The sequence below is a fragment of the Squalius cephalus genome (assembly GCF_949319135.1).
Source record: "Squalius cephalus genome assembly, chromosome: 17".
NCBI lineage: Eukaryota > Metazoa > Chordata > Actinopteri > Cypriniformes > Leuciscidae > Squalius > Squalius cephalus.
The window spans coordinates 33,571,922-33,595,131 of NC_137138.1; the positions used below are offsets into that span (position 1 = coordinate 33,571,922).

A 23,210-nucleotide genomic window follows, 5' to 3' on the forward strand; every position below is an offset into this window, starting at 1 on the left:
ACTTTATTGAACTGAAAGCCAGTTTAAACAATGCACATTAAACACATTAAATTTCCTGTAAATCATCCATGCAAACACACACACAGGCACGCATATTACAGCCACCAACTGGTACGGGTGTGTGGAGCACATCATTCACTTTACCAGCCACACCAAAGCAAACAGGAGAGCATAAAGAGACAGGGCAAATAGAATTTAGTTCAAAATTTAAATATAGAGTTTATTTATAGAAACTGTATATTTGTGTATAAAGTTGGGTATCATAGTTTTATTACGATTCCCGGTCCCGCCCACTCCTGCTGACATTTTTTCCTGTCCCGTCCCAATCCCGTGATTAATAGTGATTTTGTTTCCCATCCCGCGGGATTCCCGAAAAAATGTCAGCCTCTAATGTGTAGCTTATTGATTTCCCCATTTGTTTTTCAGGGCTGCAACAAACTGTGAGCTGTATGTGTTTTCGAAGAAAAGCCTTGATGAGATTTTTAAGCATTATCCTAGCATTTACACGCATTTGCAAAGGACAGCTGGCACAATAAAAGAACCGTTACACAAAGAAAAGCATCAGAGAAGAACATTACCAAAGCTTGACTCTACAGCAGAGACTTTCTCTCGAGCTGGATGTAAGTTGTTTGAAATCCTTTTTAAAGTTTATCTATTGCATTTAATTTATGTAAGATGAGCCAGTTGCATAAACATAGCTGCTAAGTTAAGACTGTCTTAAGAACTACTAGCAATTAGTTAACCCTCTGGGGTCTGGGGTGTTTTTGGGGTCCTTGAGATGTTCTGACATGCCCTGACATTTGTGCTTTTTTCAGTTGCTTATAAACATATTAATGGCAAAGGTGTAAATTCACTCTATATAGCACAAACAGGACTTCCATAATATGTGAGCCACATGTATGTACATGTTTTCATTTTTGAGAGAATAATGTTTATGCATGGTTATCGAAAAAACTAAAAATTAAAGTTTCTGAAATAAGGCCACAAAACACATACTAAATATGTGGCAATTAGTCCATGAGCCAGGGGGGTCCATCGGTATCAACGGGGGGGGGCAAATGCTATCATTGTTTTTTGGCAAGGTATACACCCCTAGTATTAGAAAAATCACGATAGCAGTGCAGCGGTGGTAGCGAAATCACTTTTTTGAGCTCATGAAGTTACTAACCCCCTAAAATAAATTCCGTTTTTGAAATCTGGTGTATATCTGGTTTAGGCTCATGCTAGGGATATTGTCAATATTCTATAATATGGTGCTTGGTATCGTTGGAAAGGGGACCTTTTAGGCTTTCATTTAAGCTCAGTATTGAATCTGTCTGACAAACACAGAGGTCACATGACTTCTTTAAACCAGAAATAACACACATTTTTTCACAATTTCCGCCTAAACTGTATGCTTTCTTTTATCCCTGTGGCATGAAAGAAAACCATGGACACAAAACTCAACAACGTCAATACTCAAGGCACTCTGATGACTCAGAAAATGTATAATATACCCATATTATTTATTTGTGAGAGCCTTAAATTAGACTTGTGCAGCCAGCAGAATGGACAAATAGAATACCCTATTAGTCCAGGGCCAAATGGCCTATTTATTCATGTACAGTTGTAATAAAAAGTAATTGTTTCAATACTGTAGTCAATGGTGTTGTAAACATAACACTTGTAAGTGGTTTAACAAAATGTTTCTATCATGTATTTTGATATTCACCCACTTTCAGTTAGAATGTCAGAAAGTAGCTCATGCACGGAATGTTGATGGATTTTGACAGTTTGACAAGGTTTTGTCAGTTTTGTGAAAATATTGTTGGTTCAGTTGACTGGTTATAACAACACTACCAACTATGCCATCTTCAATCAACTTCCATTGAGTTCCAGGGGTATTAAATGTAAGAACAAAATACTTTTTCTCTTGTGCTTGTGAATTGGTGGGGAATAGTAGCAGTAGCTAATGTAAGCTTGGTGTTTTTAGCAGGCTTGCTATCTAGCAGGCTAGCTAGCTTGCAGGTTAAACAGTGTAACAGAAAAACTATTTATAATAAAAAAATAACTATTTATAATATATTTAATATGCCGCAGCGCCCAAAATGTCTCTGGCCGCGCCAGTCTCATTATGGAACCGGCAGGAATGAATCGCTGTAAAAATCTATTATTGTCTATCCATTATAAAAGTGAATCTATCCATTATCCATTATAAAAGTGCATCTATCCATTATAAAAGTGCATCTGTCCATTATAAAAATGCATCTGTCGATTATAAAAGTGCATCTATCCATTATAACAGTCCATCTCTCCATTATAAAAGTCCATCTCTCCATTATAAAAGTCCATCTCTCCATCATAAAAGTCCATCTCTCCATCATAAAAGTCCATCTCTCCATTATAAAAGTCCATCTCTCCATCATAAAAGTGCATCTATCCATTATAAAAGTGCATATATCCATCATAAAAGTGCATCTATCCATCATAAAAGTGCATCTATCCATTACAAAAGTGCATATATCCATCATAAAAGTGCATCTAGCCATCATAAAAGTGCTTCTCTCCATCATAAAAGTGCATCTATCCATTATAAAAGTCCATCTCTCCATCATAAAAGTCCATCTATCTATCATAAAAGTGCATCTCTCCATCATAAAAGTGCATCTCTCCATCATAAAAGTGCATCTATCCATTATAAAAGTGCATATATATCCATCATAAAAGTGCATCTATCCATCATAAGTGCATATATCCATCATAAAAGTGCATCTATCCATTATAAAAGTGCATCTATCCATTATAAAAGTCCATCTATCCATTATAAAAGTGCATCTATCCATTATAAAAGTCCATCTATCCATCATAAAAGTCCATCTCTCCATCATAAAAGTGCATCTATCCATCATAAAAGTGCATCTCTCCATCATAAAAGTGCATCTCTCCATCATAAAAGTGCATAAAAGTGCATCTATCCAATTATAAAAGAGCATCTCTTCATCATAAAAGTGCATCTCTCCATCATAAAAGTGCATCTATCCATTATAAAAGTGCATCTATCCATTATAAAAGTCCATCTATCCATCATAAAAGTCCATCTCTCCATCATAAAAGTCCATCTCTCCATCATAAAAGTGCATCTATCCATCATAAAAGTGCATCTATCCATTATAAAAGTCCATTATAAAAGTGCATCTATCCATTATAAAAGTCCATCTCTCCATCATAAGTCCATCTATCCATCATAAGTCCATCTATCCATCATAAAAGTGCATCTCTCCATCATAAAAGTGCATCTATCCATCATAAAAGTGCATCTATCCATTATAAAAGTGCATCTATCCATTATAAAAGTGCATCTATCCATTATAAAAGTCCATCTATCCATCATAAAAGTCCATCTCTCCATCATAAAAGTCCATCTCTCCATCATAAAAGTGCATCTATTCATCATAAAAGTGCATCTCTCCATCATACAAGTGCATCTGTCCATCATAAAATTGCATCTATCCATCATAAAAGTGCATCTCTCCATCATAAAAGTGCATCTATCCATCATTAAAGTGCATAAAAGTGCATCTATCCATTATAAAAGAGCATCTCTTCATCATAAAAGTGCATGTCTTCATGTTCATTTTATGAAGTATACTTAAGTCATTTTCAAGTATATATTTTTAAGTATACTTTATGTAGTATGCACTTTTAGTATTTTTAGTATTTTTAAGAATAGTAAACTAAGTACACAACTAGGTTTCTCATTTGTAATGCATCTGTACTACAAGTGAACTTATAAGTATACTAGTAGTTTACTATTTTAATACAAGTAGTAAATTTTTTAGTTTATGAAAGTACAAACTGATGTGTACTCTCAGTAAACTACTAGTTTCGTAGTTTATACTGCAAGTATACTTGTAAGTTTTCTTTAAGTGAACATAACATTATACTTATAGTTTACTATTTATATATTATTTTTGCACTTGAAAAATACCTTTAACTGTACTTTAATTTTAAAAACATTTTATTAGCTTCATGCATCCTTTTTTAATCAACACTTGAATGTCAGTAAGTGTCATAAAGAAAGGCAACATTTTAAACAAAAAAGTAGAATTAGAGTAAATTGCTATACACTACCAGTGGACTAGCCTACACAAAAATTCAGATATGCAGAATTAGAAACATATCTGTTTTATATCAATATTCTAATCAATATTTTCAAACAATGCAAGTTTCATAAGACTGTATATGAAAAACTATGTAAAAAAAAAAGTATATTTAATTGACTACTCAATCAAAAGAATTAACACAACTACAAGACAAGTATACTTTGAATTCTTAATTATTCTTTTAAGTATATCTGGATCAAAAGATTGAGTTCAAGTACAGGCCAAATATACCTGGGCCCGTATTCATAAAGAATCTTAATGCAAAGAGTAGCTCCTAGTGACAAAATTCTAAGAAAATTCTTAGAAATGTGGGCGTTTACTCTTAAAATTAAAGAAAAAAAATCCCAGTAAAGCAAAAAGCAATTAGGAAGCATCTTAACCCCTAAAAGAGGTCTTAAGGTCAAAATTGTAAGGAGTACGGACGAGGACTTTTCAGAGGCTGAAGAGTTTCTTTAGCAGAGGAGAACATGGCAGAAAGACGAAGAGGGAGAAGAAATGTGTTGCAGACAATGGATGACAGTGAGTTAATAAGGCGCTATAGATTAGATCGTGCAGGGATCATGTTTGTGACTGATCTTATTAGAGATGCGCATCCGACACAGCGCAGAAATGCCATAGCGCCAGAAATGAAAGTAATCACTACATTACGATATTTGGCAACTGGGAAAATGCAACAATGCAGCAGTGTGTAATGTACACAGTCACATGTAATTTCAAAGTGAAGGCTTAGAATAGACCCTATACTTAAAATCACTCTTTTTTTCCTTCTTGGACAACCAGCCAATCACAGTCTTCAAAAGATTGTGTCATACATAGCAACAGGGTCAGCCCCGCCTCCTCACTAAGATGAAAGTTTTTGTCTTTTCTTTGCTCAGAGTTGCTCTCAGATCGGTCCCGAATTGCTCTTAAGCTAAGACTCCTATGTAAAAGTTTTTAAGCTAAATTAAAAGACAAGTTCGGTATTTTACACTTAAAGCCCTGTTTTCAGATCGTTTCTGATGAAATAGAACGGTTAAGATTGAAATTTGGACACGTGCTGCTGTCCCGAGAATTTTCGATTTCTGTGGTAGCACCCCCCTACCCTCCCCCCCCCCCCCCCCACCTCCACAATGGCTGCATAGGTGCACTGAAACAATCCTTCCTAAAACGCATTAAACTTTCGTTTACATAGACGTGCAACTCACCGAGTGGTAAGGGGTGTTCACTGATATGCTCACAAAAAAGTCGCAGCAAAAGATGCTTTACAACAGGTTTTATCGTAGATTTTGTCCAACTCCATTGACTTGTATTGGATGTGCTGTGAGGTACGGTATTACTCCGCCGCTGGAAAGTGTCGAAATTATTCAAGCTCTCAACGGAAGAATGTACGGGTGTGAGGCGTTTGGAAAAATAGGTCCCAAGTTTTACAACGAATGGTAAAACACCTGTTGGAAAGCATCTTTTGCAGTGATTTTTGAGTGAGCATATCAGTTTAATGCGTTTTAGGAAGGATTGTTCCAGTGCACCTATGCAGCCATTGTGGAGGTGGGGGGGTGGGGGGTGCTACCACAGAAATCGAAAATTCTCGGGACAGCAGCATGTGTCCAAATTTCAATCTTAACCGTTCTATTTCATCAGAAACGATCTGAAAACAGGGCTTTAAGTGTTAAATACCGAGCTTGTCCTTTCAGAGTTTTCTGAGAGGATTCTTAGAATCTTTATGAATATGGGCCCTGGACTTTTCTCTCAGTATAAATCAAGTAGGCCTACACTGAAGTGTAATTTGAAGTATATTTCTGTCTAGTACATAAAATGTAGACTGAAAGTATACTTTCTTATTTTAAGTTTAAAAGAAGTATACTAAGTGTGAAAAACACCAAGATTACATTAGCTACTGCTACTATGCCCCACCAATTCACAAGCACAAGAGAAAAAGTATTTTGTACTTACATTTAATACCCCTGGAACTCAATGGAAGTTGATTGAAGATGGCATAGTTGGTAGTGTTGTTATAACCAGTCAACTGAACCAACAATCTTTTCACAAAACTGACAAAACCTTGTCAAACTGTCAAAATCCATCAACATTCCGTGCATGAGCTACTTTCTGACATTCTAACTGAAAGTGGGTGAATATTAAAATACATGATAGAAACATTTTGTTAAACCACTTACAAGTGTTATGTTTACAACACCATTGACTACAGTATTGAAACAATTACTTTTTATTACAACTGTACATGAATAAATAGGCCATTTGGCCCTGGACTAATAGGGTATTCTATTTGTCCATTCTATTGGCTCTATTCTATTTTGAAGACTTGTGCTGGCTGCACAAGTCTAATTTAAGGCTCTCACAAATAAATAATATGGGTATATTATACATTTTCTGAGTCATCAGAGTGCCTTGAGTATTGAAGTTGTTGAGTTTTGTGTCCATGGTTTTCTTTCATGCCACAGGGATAAAAGAAAGCATACAGTTTAGGCGGAAATTGTGAAAAAATGTGTGTTATTTCTGGTTTAAAGAAGTCTTGTGACCTCTGTGTTTGTCAGACAGATTCAGTACTGAGCTTAAATGAAAGCCTAAAAGGTCCCCTTTCCAACGATACCAAGCACCATATTATAGAATATTGACAATATCCCTAGCATGAGCCTAAACCAGATATACACCAGATTTCAAAAACGGAATTTATTTTAGGGGGTTAGTAACTTCATGAGCTCAAAAAAGTGATTTCGCTACCACCGCTGCACTGCTATCGTGATTTTTCTAATACTAGGGGTGTATACCTTGCCAAAAAACAATGATAGCATTTGCCGCCCCGTTGATACCGATGGACCAAATTTGGGGCCCTGGCTCATGGACTAAATAAGACTTTTGACTAATGGATGTCATCGCCTAGAGTTTTTTCTTCAAAATTATATGAAAATCATCCTGCCTAATCATTCACATAAAACGATACATTGATTTTAGTTTTGTGAAACACTTTTAGTTTGGAAAGCCAATATGCGGATGGGGCGTAAACGCTCCAACAGCATCATGCATATTTAGTAGTTCACACCTGGTGAGACTACGTCCCTGCATACTTAATGAGCCATTCATTCAGGTGTGTCACCTATAGCTAACTTAAATATACAAGCTTCATAAAAATGATCATTCTAGGAGAGAATTTCAGATGGCATTTAGAGGCTTTTGCATCTGAACTCTTCATATATACACACACACATATATATATGCATGCACATACATACTTTATAATCTTTTCAAAACTAGTCAACGTCTTTCAAAACTAAAGTATACATTTTATCATACGTATTTCAAAGTAAAGGATTCATTAGTTAGTTGATGACTTTATTTTTGACAAAACACATTAAAACTTAATTAGCTGAGATGAGAACGACTGACATCTCTCTCTTTACATACATATTATATAAACTGTGAATATTTGTTTTTTATAAAAATTACTTCATTTAAAAGAAGAGAATTCAAGCTTCATGCCTGTGTGTCTGTATGCCTGTTTGACTGAGTATTCGCTTTGTAACTGAGTTACAGTTCATTTTCGGACGCGTTTCAGAATTGACTTCACTGACGGAGAGTAGGCAGAACTCGCATCATGTTTATTTTTCTTTATTTAGCGAAAAGCACAACACTTTGTTTTTATTATGAGCATACACAAAAAAAATACACACTAAACAGGATCGATTGATGTATAACACAAGCATATAAGATAAAAATTATTATTTTTTTTATTTATTTTTTTTGCACTCATACGGAAAAAAACGGGCCTATCGCGCCGACCCCAGGGGGTTAACTTATGGCTAATCAGTCTTACTTTTCAGATTCAAAATAAACCAATCTACCTTTTTATGTAACTGACTTAAAAAAAAAAAAAAAAATCTTGAAAAAAAATTAGATGACTAACTTGTAAAACTAGTCTAAGCAGTTTATGCAGCTGGCCACAGGAACACAATACATGGCTTTTAAACCACCAACATTTCTTTACATCTCATTTTTAGGATCATTTGTTATAGATAACCTCAACCAACAATACAACTCTTATACATGTGACTCTTATACATGTGAAATATGTATAACATGCCCACCAAGAATGAAATAGAGCCTCACAAACAACTGGCTTGCCAAGTTGTTTGTGTACTCATTTTTGCAGATAAGGAAAATATGCCAAGATAACAACTAGTGTATTTAGTTAATACGGTAAACAATTTAATACTATGTTCTTGATATGCATAATAAAAGAGAACAGAGGTTTACTTCACATGTTATATACAGGGTTCCGTTATGATGGAAAACTTGAAAATATCAGGGAATTTTTCTTGGAAACCTGAAGGACTGGAAAAATTGTGGCAATTCTGTAATGGAAATTTATCATAGAGTCTCTAAAAATGTACCAATATATAAAACAAACAAAAGGAGCAAAAGAATCGCTTAAAAGACGATAAAATATGCTAATATGCATGTCTTTTTTTTAAATTGTGTTAAGTGTATCATGTCAGTTTTCTCAGTGTGGGCACATATTTATACTTTTATATTTTGGAGCAACTAACCCCACTCCTACCCTAAACCTACTTACTTCTCAACAATATAAAACAAGTAACAGGCAAATAAAAGCACAGAAGTACAGTCACAGGTATTTATTGCAAAAACTGACCAAAAACAGTATAAACGTATTACAAATAACTCATGTTGCATTCCAAGTCTTCTGAAGCCATATGATATCTTTATGTGAAGAACAGAGTGGATCCTAATGTTTTAATCGCTGAAAATAACCCCCCTCCGTGAACGCACGCAGTCATATCTCATTCAAAAGATATACCCAACTCTTTAGCATGATGCAGTCGGTCAGGAGACACACGACAGCCAATGCTCTGCTCACAATCAAAGCTGACGTAACGCTTCTTAGGGCGGCAATTTTTGAATGTGTGCATAGATAGGATGTACGGCAGATGGCAGAGATGGTGATCTCTTTTGAGTCTGTTCTTCACTCTAATCAATCGCTTGGACTGGGAACACTTGGAATATTTGTTTTTTGTTTTATATAGATTATGCATGTAGTCATATCTGCCTGTTATATCCTGTGTTTTATATTATATAATACACAAATGGGTAGGTTGGGGGTGGGCAGGGCTCTATGCTAACTTTTTTCCCAAGGAGTACATGTTCTCCTAAATTAAAAAATTTAGGAGCACACTAAGAAATATAGGAGCACAGTGAAAAAAGTTTTTTAAAAAAGATTAAACTGCTCAATTCATATGGATTAGTTTTATGATCTTTTTATGAACTTTTCTCAAAGCATCAAAGTGGTAGTTGTGTAGGCTGTCAATGGAGGGAAAGAAATCTCTCTATTTCATCAAAAAGTTCTTCATTTGTGTTCCGAAGATGAGTGAAAGTCTTACGGGTTTGGAACGACATGATGGCGAGTAATAAATGACAGAATTTTCTATTTTGGGTGAACTACCTGTTTAATAACTAGATGTACCGCATGGCGGTACAAAATATGACCGCCGCTCAGGCCTGCACTGGCTTTCCAGAAAAATAAATGACGTGGAGCAATTTGGCTGTATTGCGTGTTTATGTATATACCTAAAAAAAGTAGTAGTATGTGCATGTCTGTCTGTGTGTGTGTGTATGTGTGTGTGTTTGTGTATGTGTGTGTCTGTGTGTGTGTGTGTCTGTGCGTGTATGTATGCGTGCGTACATGTGTGTGCGCGTGTGTGTTTGTGTGTGTGTGTCTGTGCATGTGGATTTGTATGTGTGTGTATGGGTGTGTGTCTGTGCATGTGGATGTCAGTGTGTGTGCATGCTTGCGTTTGTTTGTATTCCTGCATGTGTGTGTGTGACAGTTAGGGTTGCCAACTTCAGAAAAGGAAAATGCGGGACAATCGTGGTTATTTATAGGAAAACGAGGGACACTCTAAATATTTGTACTGTATCACACAGTGTACGTCATTTCAGTGTCTGCAGTTAAGTTTGTGTTTAAAAGGTTATCAGACATAAACACATTTGTATTGCTTAACCTATTTATGTATTTAATTCTAAAAATAATTTTAATGTCATACATGAAAAAAGTCACATTACAAACAAACCATAGTTCAAAATAACAGCATTTATCTAAAATAGAAAGCTTTTTTAACATTATACACTAGGCTTACAGTTCAAAAGTTTGGGGTTAGTAAGATTATTTTTTGGGAAAAAAAATAAAGAAAGTAATTGCCTACTTTTATTCAGCAAGGATGCATTACATTAATCAAAAGTGACAGTTAAGATAATGTTACAAAAGCTTTCTATGTACTTTCTAAAAGCTTTAAAACATTAATAATAATCAGAAATGTTTTTTGAGCATATTATTCCCTCAGGTAGATTACATGTTTTCTTGCGTGGCTGGATGTTAGACTCATGAACAATAATCACGTTGTTTGCATTCGCCAAAATTGATTAGCCGAAATCAAAACGTGGACAGTGAAAGGAAATTACCGTTAGCGCGAGACGAGTCCGGCTTGAAGCGGAAGCGACCAGACGCCAGAGGATGTTCGCAAATCAAACAATGATTTGTCTCAAAACAGTGATTAAAAAAAGCTGTGATTGGATGATGACAGGTGTCGGTGATCATTCTCAAGTGTTGTGGTCAGCACTGCTGCTGTTGCTGTTGTATCAGTCAGTGGTTTATCAGCTTGTCAAAAAACGGGACACGGGAGGTCACGCACGGGACAAATAAATTAGGCCCAAAATACGGGACGTCCCGCCTAATTCGGGACAGTTGGCAACCTTAGTGACAGTATCATCCTAAACCAGCAACCCAACACCACCATCTACAGGCCAAAGAGTGTACAGTCACTAAATGTGCACATAAATGAATTTATTTTATACCCCCCCCCATGGATGAAATTCTACGAAACTTAGCATACCCCAGGATGTCAAGTTAATCATACACATGAAATATGGTGCAGTTCTGAACATCTCAACTGAAGATAGGGGCGATTAAAGCAGAATAATATTGCATTTTCATTTTTTATGGGAGGGGCGCAAATCACAAATGAGTGATTATGGGCTAGGTTGATGTGGGCCCTTAAGAGCAACATACCATAACAATTTCTTCATCCTCGGTGCAACGGTTCAGGTAGTTATTTAGGAAAAACTGCATTTTTTGGGTTTGGGGGGGCCCAGCGCGGGGGGGGGAGTGGCCCCCGGGGACCAAACGAAATTTTTCCGTAAAAGTCTAGTGGGGGCTACATGCCCACCAAATTTCATGTTCCCTGGTGTTTCGGTGTCCCTGGTATCGTTGACGAAAAAATTCAGTAGATGACGAGAAAAAAAAAAAGAAAAAAAAAACTTTGACAATCGATTATGGGCTAGGTTGATGTGGGCCCTTAAGACCAACATACCATAAAAATTTCTTCATCCTCGGTGCCACGGTTCAGGTAGTTATTTAGGAAAAACTGCATTTTTTGGGTTTGGGGGGGCCCAGTGCGGAGGGGGGAGTGGCCCCCGGGGACCAAACGAAATTTTTGCGTAAAAGTCTAGTGGGGCTACATGCCCACCAAATTTCATGTTCCCCGGTGTTTCGGTGTCCCTGGTATCGTTGACGAAAAATTCAGTAGATGACGAAAAAAAAAAAAAAAAAACCTTGACAATCCCTATATGACCGCTTTCGCTAGCTACGCTAGCGGCGGTCATAAAAAAAAAAAACTTTGACAATCCCTATATGCAATTATGCAATTATTTTTAGCCTACTTCAAAATATATAAAAAGAATGAGCACCTCAATAAAGTATAAAGTGCTAAAAACAAAACAAATGCCCGCTTGCTTTTTTCCTTTGCTGTACTTGCAGTAGGCTACATTAAGTTGTCCTCAAAAATGAGTTTTTGTCGTCTTCCGGTCCTCAGTGTCGACTGTTTTGGTCGTAACTTCAGTTTCTGCACTTGATCTTTTGGTGAGACCTAAACGTTGCTAATAAAATTTTGATACTCATTTGCAAGTTTTGATAGTGTGTGGGAGTTCCTTGTTTTTTTTTGGGGGGGGGGTAGATAATGATAGATTGGTCATGATAATGATAGATTGGTCTTTTGAGATAATGACTATAGGCTTCATACTGTGTTGCGTATGTAGCTCACTAAGTATTTACTTGACTTTTTTTTATGGTGTAGGGGCCTATTTACACCTGGTCACTTCATGCATTTTTACTGATCAAAACGATTCTATTTACACCTAGTCACATAAGTGTGTTTTCGCAAAACTGATATAAATCGGATCTTCTATTCCCGCGCTATATGCAGGTTTAATGTAGGCCTATGCAGAGTTCACGTCACCAAAAGCACCAGATATGAGCTGCATTTTATTGATCATAAACTCATTTCAAAATCAGCGATAGGAGAGAGCGACAGCAGCACTGGTAGCCTAATATCATTTCGTTTCTTTACTATTAATGAATATGATTGTGTGTTGAGCGTCTACGACTTTAACTTTAATTTGCGCATTTTCTTAATGAATAGATCGCTCATCTGTCGTGATGCATGTTGCAGAAGCGTCATCATATCTGGCTATAACATGACATATAGCCAATAACACGCTCTCACATGTTTATTTTTAGCACTGTTGGGAGGAGTCACTTGACTCTCTCACTTAAAATCCAGCAGTTCCCACACATTCCCACACTATTTCAGTGATTGGCTCATTGGTTGTGAATCGTCGCTCTCATTTGAATAAATTTAAGCGCGTTATCATGTTATGTTCACATCGCGCAGTTGCGACCCCGTCCTCTTCCTTGCTTTCCATGTGAAAGATTGCGACCCCGTCCTCTTGCTTGCTTTCCATGTGAAATCAATGGTATGCTTCGCTTCATCGCGCTGTTGTTCAGTGTATTGAGAACAGCCCGTCACTCGCGCTCTGTGCTCGTAAATTATTTTTCAAGTTCGCACATTACTATTTTTAGGCGCTAATGTGAGTGAAATACTCGCACTGTAGAGCCCTGTTGGGGTTGGGTTACATGTTTAAATTTGTGTAAATAACAAATAAATGTAAATAAAATTATGCTGGCTGATTAAATTGAGAATCACAACCCATTAATTTTTTGGCAAAATTATAACCCAATATATAATTTCATCATGGCGATAACATTCTCATGTCTAATGTGTCTGTGTATGATGCCAAAGTATACTCATTGAAAGCAATGGAGTTCCCTGTTTGTTGAAACCGTGACGCCTAGGGATGCCTTGAGTGTCTTAATTGTGAATCGGAAGGAACTTGACCATGCTTCAGTAGTTGATGCCTTGGGAGTGAGAATGGGTTGTATGGTGCCATTGTAAATATTTCTGAGTAAACACAAGAAGAAGGTCGATATCTTTGCTCTAATCAGTGCAGAATACTATTTACAAAGACCAAGAAGCACCCGATGTTGAGCAATGACTTTTTCTGTAACATTCCAGTATTAAAAAAGAAATATTGCATTATGTTAGGATCCCTCTTCTTTTTTTTTTTTTAAGGATAAACTTCTTGCAGGTTCTGCAAAGGCTATGCAGGCACGTGCCAAATTGTCCATATAGTTTATCTGGCTCTGTCTGTCTCTTAAACAAACACACTACGTTATTAATTGCTGCGTTATGTGAAGTCGGCATGAAACAGAAGTTGAGATAGAATTTTCTTCCCTATTGTGATGTATATCCAAGTGAAACGGCTTCTGGAATGAGAAAAAAAAAAGGCGAGACTGAATTTCGTCCTCGGGAATTAATTGGATTGTAGTAAGTTGGCCATTTCTAACTAAATTGAGTCAGATCTGAATGCCAGTTTGCAGTCAGTTGTGGAGGATATTTACTCCTACCTTCCGCCGGGACATACGTGATGAAGAGAACAGATGCTGTTTCAAGGGGAGGTTAATGTATTCTATTTAAGATTACGAGGACATATAAATTATTTAACTGCGCACAAAATAATCATAATTTAAAAAAAACTACAACATTCTGTAAAAAAAATATATATATACTTTTCATGCTGAAAGATTGAAGATAAAAGAAATATTTATGATTCCTGAAATTGGTCTCAGATGGCAAAATCATAAACGTGAAAAATTATACAGTGTGCTGTTAACACACCTACAATTATTATTAATCTCCCACCTTTCTCTTGACTGCATTTTCATCTGATGAACACAATATGTAATATGATGTTTTTGTCTCTTACAGGTGCAAAATTCTATAGGGATAACATGGTTGAGAAAGAGCACAGAGCTAAACTCCGTTCACGTCCTTTGGTCATTAGACTGTGCGCATCAATCTCATCAATGCTCATCCGGTTTTTCCTGAAGATTTTCATCAACATAAGAAAAGTACACAACAAAACCATTGCTCCTGAGAACAGTTTTCGAGTGGTCTTTCAGTACGCATCCTGTCTGCTGATCACAATTCTTTTCTGGGCAATAACATTCATGGTGTGTATCTTTTGTGCAATTTAGCAGTTCTCTTAGTTAGAGGCAATGCAATGAATTTGATACATTTTAAAATGTGACAAAGTGTAACTTTGATGTTTTTCAACCCGCTTTGTGTTTTTAATGTCGGCAGTATATGTAAATGAACAAAGTTTACTCGTTGTCAATGTTACCTGGGCCTTAAAATTCATGTTTATTTGTGAGCAAAACAGCTTTCTTACCTGAATGCGAATATGTTTTGCTTCAGGGAGGTTGGGCAGAACTGACTTTTCCTGCCTATTTGGCAAAACATCCTTTTTTCTCTGTTTTCTCTAGTCAGGTAGCACCGATTTCAAATGTTTTCGTCTTTCTACTGTATAGGCTAGCTAGTTATATTGAAAGCCCATTTTGCCAGCGGTGAAGTAACCCTTTAAGTGTCAAACTACCTATTGGGGCCACTATATATGACATACAGTGGAGGTTTTTCAGGCAATTCGAAAAAGGAATATTGGAAATGGAATTTTTTTTTTTTTTTTTTTTAAGGTCACCTGGCGTACGTAAAAGTCGATCATTATTTAAAGATGACGTGGTATGTTTGAACAGAAGACGAGTTTTTTTATTAAACTCATAAAAAACAAAAGTTTCACAGGAATAAGGGATTCTAAACAACAAAGAAATGCCACAATTTATCAAGACGTTGAAGCAGATAGGAGGGAGAAACACCTCATATGTGCCGCTCCCAAGAATAAAGGGCTTTCCTTGCCATTAATGCTTGGATCACACACCTATGTCTCCTCCTTCTATTAAAAATAATGGCTATTGTGGCTATTGCGTAAACCTACCAACATCTGTTGCCATGATTGCTGGAATGACTTCTCACGAGATAAACTATGAACATAGTTGTGTTGTGGAGTGGACTCAGCTATTAGAGTGATTTCTAAGCTTTATAACTATGACAAAACAGGAACAATATCATTGGAATCACATTCAGAATTGTTTTTTGTTTTTCCCAGCTGATGAATGATATAAACATCGACAGCCAATCAAAATCATTCCTACTTGAGCTTTAATGGTTCATTGATGGTGGCTGAAACTGGTGAAATAAATCCTATAGACTTAAAGGGTTAGTTCACCCACAAATGAAAATTCCATCACTAATTTCTCACCCTTGTGTCGTTCCAAACCCGTAAGACTTTTGTTTATCCTCTGAACACAAATTCAAATCTTTTTGATGAAATCTGATAGCTTTCTGTCCCATTATTGATAGCCAATGCAACTTAAAGTAATCCATGTGACTCCAGTGGCTTAAACTCAATTTTATGAAGTGACGGGGTGCGTTGTTTGCACAAAAAAACTTTCTTTACAAAATATTAATCTCCAACGCGTGTTTACGCAACAACGCCTGCTTTTGTGTAAACAAAACAGACATGCGCCGTGGTGCTCTCATGGAGATTATTATTTTGAAAACATCTCAGATTTCATCAAAAAGATCTTTATTTGTGTTCCGAGAAACACAAAAGTCTTGTGGGTTTGGAACAACATAAAGGTGAGTAATTAATGACAGAATTTTTGGGTGATCTAACCCTTTAAACTAAAAGAAGAAACCTTATTCAAAACTCTTCAAGCTTTTTTGAATTTAGGTTTATTTCAAGTACATTATGTAAGACAGTTAGGCTGTCTGTTACAGAATCCCTTACTCTAAAGCAGGGGTGTCAAACTCAGTTCCTGGAGGGCCACTGTCCTGCAGAGTTTAGCTCCAACCAGCTCCAAAAACACCTGCCAGGAAGTTTCTAGTAATCCTGAAGACCTTGATTAGCTGGATCAGGTGTGTTTAATTAGGGTTGAAGCTAAACTCTGCAGGGCTGTGGCCCTCCAGGAACTGAGTTTGACACCCCTGCTCTAAAGGATTCTCTTAGTTAAACATTAAGTACTGGCACAAAAACTAAATATAAAATGGCTTTCCTCTGCTCTCTCTCTCTCTCTCTCTCTCTCTCTCTCTCTCTCTCTCTCTCTCTCTCTCTCTCTCTCTCTCTCTCTCTCTCTCTCTCTCTCAGCCCGCTGTGTTTGATGTGAACTGGTATTTGTTATTGCTCACAAAGATTGTTGAGTTCGTTCAGATATGTGAGGTAAGACAAAGATTATCACAGATTTAACTCAAGATTATTCCCCAAATTAACAAAAAAAAACTGCATTATAGCTAAGGATGTAGACCTTAATAAACTTAATTCTTCCCACTTTTTTTTCCAGATCTTCCTGAAGTTTCACTTTTCTTATTATGATGACGGTGGAACAGATATTTCAGATTACAAATCAACGTCCCGTAATTACATGACGAGCAAATTCGGATATATCTTTGATATGATCTGTTCGTTTCCATATGGCCTTCTAGTTGTACACCAAATGGAAAAGGATCCAGCCAATTTTCTGCCTATGATTATTTATGTCCGGATTGGTCACTTGCCACGCATTATTTCACTATTAGTGTTTATGTGGAAAGAAGAACAATCAGTAACATCCAAGTATGTCTTTTAGTGATACTTGTCCATTAACATGATTAACATTTAATATTCCTTGCATGTCCCTAAAATCCATTGGTCCAACTTTAACTACTGTGTACTAACATTTAAACAAACTAGTACAGACATGTTTTTACATTGTACTGATATTTAAAAAAAAAAAACTAATTAATTTTAATTAATTGTTGTAATTACATCTGTAATTACACTGTTGACCTTCCCTCACACTTTAACTCACCCTTAAACCTAACCATACCACCAAACCTGTCCCTTATCCAACTCGTATCCCACCTCAATAGCAGCACAAGTGTTTCACAAAACAACATCAACACAATAATTACATTGCACCTAAATATATATATATTTTTTTTTTATGTAAGTGCATAGTAGTTAAAGACACCCGATATAATGTGTGACCAATATTATGTTTTTAAAATATATATTATATTATTGTATGTCTCGTTTTTTCATTTGCAAAACAATGTCCATTTGTATTTTTCCTCGTTTTTTGTGTTTTCAGTGTTCTGACCATTAGGTTGATCAAGTACTTTGTACACTCAATCCTCTTTGTCCACTGTGCGGCAGTGCTCTGCATTTCATTTGTTGAAAGTCATGGAATAATGTCATGGATTGCCGAAACAGGTGAGGAAATAAAAAACATAGGACAATTTAAAGCAGGGCTATGCAGTTTCGGGAATTTCTTCGCTGTATTCTCGCTTTTTGCTCGCAGGTTTCTCTATAGAGATCCCCCTACAGCTTCGGAATAGATATTTGACAACACTGTCGAAAAACTTGTTGGCGACTCTCAGATACCAGAAGCTAGTAGATCAACGACATCAAAGCAGATGGGACATTCTTTAAAATGTTTTCTTCATTCGGGTTCGAACAGTGTGAGGGAGCGCAATAATGACAGAATTTTAGCAGATTTTTTTTTTGCCGTAAAGCATTTCGTTACATCGCGAGACCTGATATCACGCAATACTTCCTGACGCTGAGGCTGGCAGCCCGCCGGCCCAAAGTTGCAAGGGTGGTTTTTCGGCTCACAGGCGCTTGGGGGGTGCGAGCCGACAACCATTCAACCCGAAAAAAGTCATATAACTATTCCAATGACTCAAAGCTGTTCGGTCAAGGTAAAAAAGTTACTTAGTTCACCTTTAAAGGAGTCAGAGCATGAGATATCAAAATCCCCTTGATCTTTTGAAATGACGTAATATACCATAACTTTCAAAACGTCCATTTGTTTTATTTCAGTCTTATCTTACTAGCTTTTGCAGAATTAAAATAAACTAAATTTGGTATTACATTATTAAAACCTTGACTAAAATCATAAGCAGGCACCAGTAAAAAAATAAACAAATAAAAGGATGAAAAAAATGATCATGTGTGAACTGAGGCAACTGGTATCAACATCATAAATATAAACGGTTCCTAAGTATCAAGTAACAGGATGTATATAAACTCGCACGACGAGGAATACTTCAAGGAGGAAAGGCTTTATTAACAAATACTCAGGAAACAGGCTTAACTCAGGAGAAATACACGTATACATTGACGCTATCATTAACGAGAACCGACAAACACTAAGGGAGAACTGAAGGCTTATAAGCATGAGCAAACAAAGGGAACTAATAAGTTGAATAACAAGAGACAGGTGAATAAAATGACTAAATAAAATGACTTTTTTTGTGCACTGGAAGACAAAATGTGTATCGATTTAGATTTATGGAATTGGCACACGCATTACATTTATTGTCATTAACTGACAATAAATCCAGGATAAATGCAAACAAAAAAAATATAAAATTAACTTATCCGATTTATTCATGAAAGAAAAAATTATTAATGTCAGGACAGATCATAAAACAAAGTGCTTTCAACTATTTTACATTTAAAAATCTGTAAATTTGTGTGTAAAAAAGATTTGATTTGAAGTTAGTTATAAAATGAACAACAAAGTAGATCATTTGCCGTACAGTATCAGTTTGTTTTGTTCCGTCCATTGCTAAGGTTATCACTGTCATTTGGTTTGAATCGCGCATTTAAATACAATCCAGAAACTTTGCAATGTGTAGTTAGCAGTCTGTATATTACATACCGACAGAGAGCAAAGATCGCTGCCATTATAATCACTGAAGCTGTAAATTACAATGCGAGGCACACAACTCCTGTTATAATCAGTCAAGCTGTTTACATCTTTTATTGACATTGTGTTTATACGTTGTTGGTTATACAGAGCTCATGCTGAACAAACTCAGTGGTGTTGAGTGGATTCTGACTAACAAACACATCTGATTGGCCATTGCGTTCACACGTTCAACAGATATGTCTGTGATTGGCTACAAAGCTCAACACTGCTGCAACACGTTGTGAATAGAAACCTTTGGCGCTCTTCACAGAGCACGTACACAAACAGTCACAGGAGCGTTTTAAAGCAGTCAGCTATCAGCGGTTATGCAGAACGGCAGATATCCACATGTTAAATGATAAAATGGCGGGTGCCAAAATATTTTAAATTCAGGAAAAACCCTGGGTGCTTTAATGATAGCATTGCATATATGTAATATCACTGCGTATATGTGATATCATTGCGTCATTACATAAACTGTTGAATTGTTTTATTGAATCGCTTCATTGAAATGAACTGTCCAAAAGAACCAGTTTACTGAAAAGGATCGGACTTCCCATCACTATGGTCCACCAGCTAGACCAGCACAATACCAGCTCAAACCAGCTGGACCAACATGGAATTCATGCTGGTTTATGTTTGATTTTTCAGCAGGGCTAATTTTTTTTCTCTCCTTTGCAGAGATCTATGACTTCACTGAAATGTATAGATATGCAACGTACTGGTTATTACAAATTTACACAACAACAGGATATGGTGATATAAAGCCAACAAACTTGGGAGAAGTGACGGCATTGGTTATGCTAATGATTTTGTCTAAAGTTCAAGTGGTTTATAAAATTGGACTTCTCATCGCTACACAAACAAACAAGAGAACACGGCAGGAAGCCTTTGAGGAAAAACTGCAGGTAATTGTTAACATTACATCTTGAAGAACAACAGTCTCAAATACAGTGTGTATGACATTGTAAAGTGTTTGATAATTTGCAAGTAATTTTTACTCTAGTCATGATTTATTTCCGGATAACCTTGTTATCTGTTCCAGACTATTCAGGGGTTCATGATACAGGAGAGAATCCCATCTGCATTACAAAATCGGGTGATACAGTTCGACAATTATCGGTGGAACCGCACTAGAGGGACATGCGCAGAGGTTTTGTTCCAAGGCATCCCCATCTCTTTGAAAATGGAGATTGTGTCAAGGTAAACAAGGCCGGGTGTCCACCAAAGCGTTTTTAGACACCTGAAAATACCTAACTCCGTGCTTGAGAGCGATTAGGCAGCGCAGCATTTATTTTTATTTTTTTCCAGTTGAGATGCTTCGCTTGCTATGCTTCTTCCCGAATAGGAGTCTATAACAGCCCTATAACCTGAACATGAGAAAATTATTAAATTGGCACAATTGTAGAGATTGTAATGATTAGTGATTTGGCCCATTTTGGAGTCTCTACCAACTCTATAGCGCCACCACCAATTCAAAAATTTACTTTTGAACCGCTTGTTCTGGAAAAATGATAGTATACCCTAGTATACCTGATTCCTCTCATCATGCTGATCACATTCAACATCTTACATTAAGACTCCACCCTCGCCACTCCTCCTTTAAATTTTTGTGGCTCAGATGATCTTTGGACCAAGCCACACAGACATGATTAAACAATTTTTTTTATTCGTCCTGGTTCAAAATTTATGATATCATAAACTTAACAATGCGGACCCAAAATTGGTTCAGTGGCTGTATCTTAGACAAACTTTGATCAATCGATATGAATATTGGTACACTTTATCGAAACCATGATCCGAGAGAACATGCCAAATGTGGGAACAGCATTTTGTCACAAAATCATGATCTTGGTGTTGTGCTGAATTCGTAGATACTGATTTATCCAGGATCGGATTAACCACGTGCCATTTTGAATCTTGTCATAAATTGTGATTTCTTTTTAACAATTTGACAGAATTTGTTATGGATCATTGACAGGTACCTGAGAAGTTTGAACACAGTGCCAACTAGTGTTCCAGAGATATAAGTTTTTTGCAAAAATGCTTAAAACTTTTGAAAACATTGTTCAAAATTTGTTTTCTCTGTGTCGTACTAATCTATCTTCCTCTAGGATTATAAACAAGTGTTTTTGTTCATTTTGAGTTCATTCTCAACTTTACTTTGGAACCAGCTGTTCCCTTTCGTTAGGGAACTCGCATTGTAAAACGTTGTAAAACGATTATTGTCTCTTCGGGGATGCTCCCTTAGCGTGCACCTCTGAAGTATGAATGAAACTAATCCAATTTGTTGGTGTTGCGTCACTGTACACACGGCCTAACTAGTTTTTTTGGGCAACATTTGTTTTTTACAGAATGAGAGATGAGATTATTTTCTGAGGTGATCAGAACATACCATTGCCAACAGACATTAAGAAGAAAATAATTGGGGTGCACAATATATCGACGCCTATGATCGTATCTGCCATACGAATTTGGTCATTATTATTACTTTTTTTCCGATTTAGAATCTGCATACAGCATTTCAAGAGGCATCAGTTATTCTCCCAGTTCACAGAAACTGTCCTGAGGGAACTTTCCACCAAAATTACCTTCCGATGTTTCCCTGCTGGTAATCATTTGATAAATCTTTGATTGTCTATAACTGGAAGAGATATTTGCCTCAAGCTTACAGCTTTACAACATAACTAAAGAACCATTGTTGCATATTGATTTTTTTTTTCTTTGTTTTTTAAGGGGAACATATTTACAGAAAGGGAGACATCAGCACTGGAATGTATGTGATCATAATTGGCAAGGTTGATCTGTCCCAGGACACAAGAGGTAAAAGCGTTTTTCAGCGTCTCTCTGCTGGTGCAGCTTTTGGTGATCACTCTTTACTGGAACGTAAACACCGTGACACTGCCGTAGCCTCAAACTATGTGGATATTGCCCTACTCTCCAAAAACTCCTTAGACAGTCTAGGTCTCTTATATCCCGTTGCTGTGAGCCATGTGCTACAGAAAGCATCTGATATTCTATAGCCGTAGTATACTTGTCAAGCTTCTTTACTGTGATAGTAGTATAGTAGTTATCAGTAACTACTGATAGTAGTTTGTTGATCAGACAGATAGCTGTGTGGTAGGTATATTGTTAAGTGTTACTGTTAAGTTCATATTATTTTAGGATATTTTGTTAATTTACTATAATAGATTTTGTAATGTAATATTAATGTATATAGTGGTGCTGCTGATAAAAGCGATACTGTTCATTTGTCATGTTCTATTAGTCTGATATATAAATAACTAAATTTCCAAATGAAATAAAAATCTTCAAACTTGCATATCATTACTTTGTGCTGACAATTTATCCTCCAGTGTATTACTCTATGAACATACATATATTTAATTATTTTATATGAAAGGATTTGAAGAGGAAAACAATTATTCAATTATAAATGAAGAGGCTCTATTTTTAAGGCTAAGTGCAAAAAGCATTTAATGCTATTTACAGTAAATGAATATACCAGTATTTTCTTTGCATAATTAGTGTTCAGTGCTATTCATAACTACATATTAAATATAAATGTATTGTCATAACTCAAAGCGAATCAGGCAGCGATGACGTGATCAGAACTGTGCTGCAGAGAGCCACTCTCTGTCCACAATCCAGAACCATTAAATAAGAGTAGAGGTCGACCGATATGGGTTTTTTCAAACCGATTATGGCCGATTATGTGCTTGTTTTTAACCTCTATTTGAAAGATAAAATGTAACACAAATAATTACTTAAGATAGACAAAATTTCTCAACAAAAACATTTATTGAACACTTGACCAATCTGCACTTGTACAAAGACAAAAAGACCTTGAGATATGTTTGGTAATTGTACCTGAATGAATTGAAAATTAATTTGCTACATTTCAGATTAATAAGAAACAACCACATACAAACTCCTAACTGCATTCACCATGGGGAAAAAATTAGGAAGAATCAGGTGGAATGGCTGGGGAAAAGCAAGGGGTTTAGAGGAAGAGGAAGAGCTATGACAGAACAGTG

General features: G+C 36.4%; 1 protein-coding gene across 3 annotated transcripts in view; it reads left to right on the plus strand.

The window, feature by feature from the left end:
* The window catches only part of cngk (cyclic nucleotide-gated potassium channel), a 151,016-nt gene extending 128,707 nt beyond the window's left edge, over positions 1-22,309 (plus strand). For all 3 annotated transcript variants that reach the window (XM_079847067.1, XM_079847068.1, XM_079847069.1), the window contains 9 exons: positions 427-620; positions 14,312-14,556; positions 16,587-16,658; positions 16,780-17,051; positions 17,569-17,690; positions 19,855-20,081; positions 20,219-20,376; positions 21,681-21,784; positions 21,910-22,309. In XM_079847067.1, coding sequence (XP_079703193.1) covers positions 427-620; positions 14,312-14,556; positions 16,587-16,658; positions 16,780-17,051; positions 17,569-17,690; positions 19,855-20,081; positions 20,219-20,376; positions 21,681-21,784; positions 21,910-22,196 — 1,681 coding nt within the window. In that variant the 3' untranslated portion in view covers positions 22,197-22,309. The remainder of the gene's footprint in view (positions 1-426; positions 621-14,311; positions 14,557-16,586; positions 16,659-16,779; positions 17,052-17,568; positions 17,691-19,854; positions 20,082-20,218; positions 20,377-21,680; positions 21,785-21,909) is intronic.
* Positions 22,310-23,210: the final 901 nt, after the last annotated feature.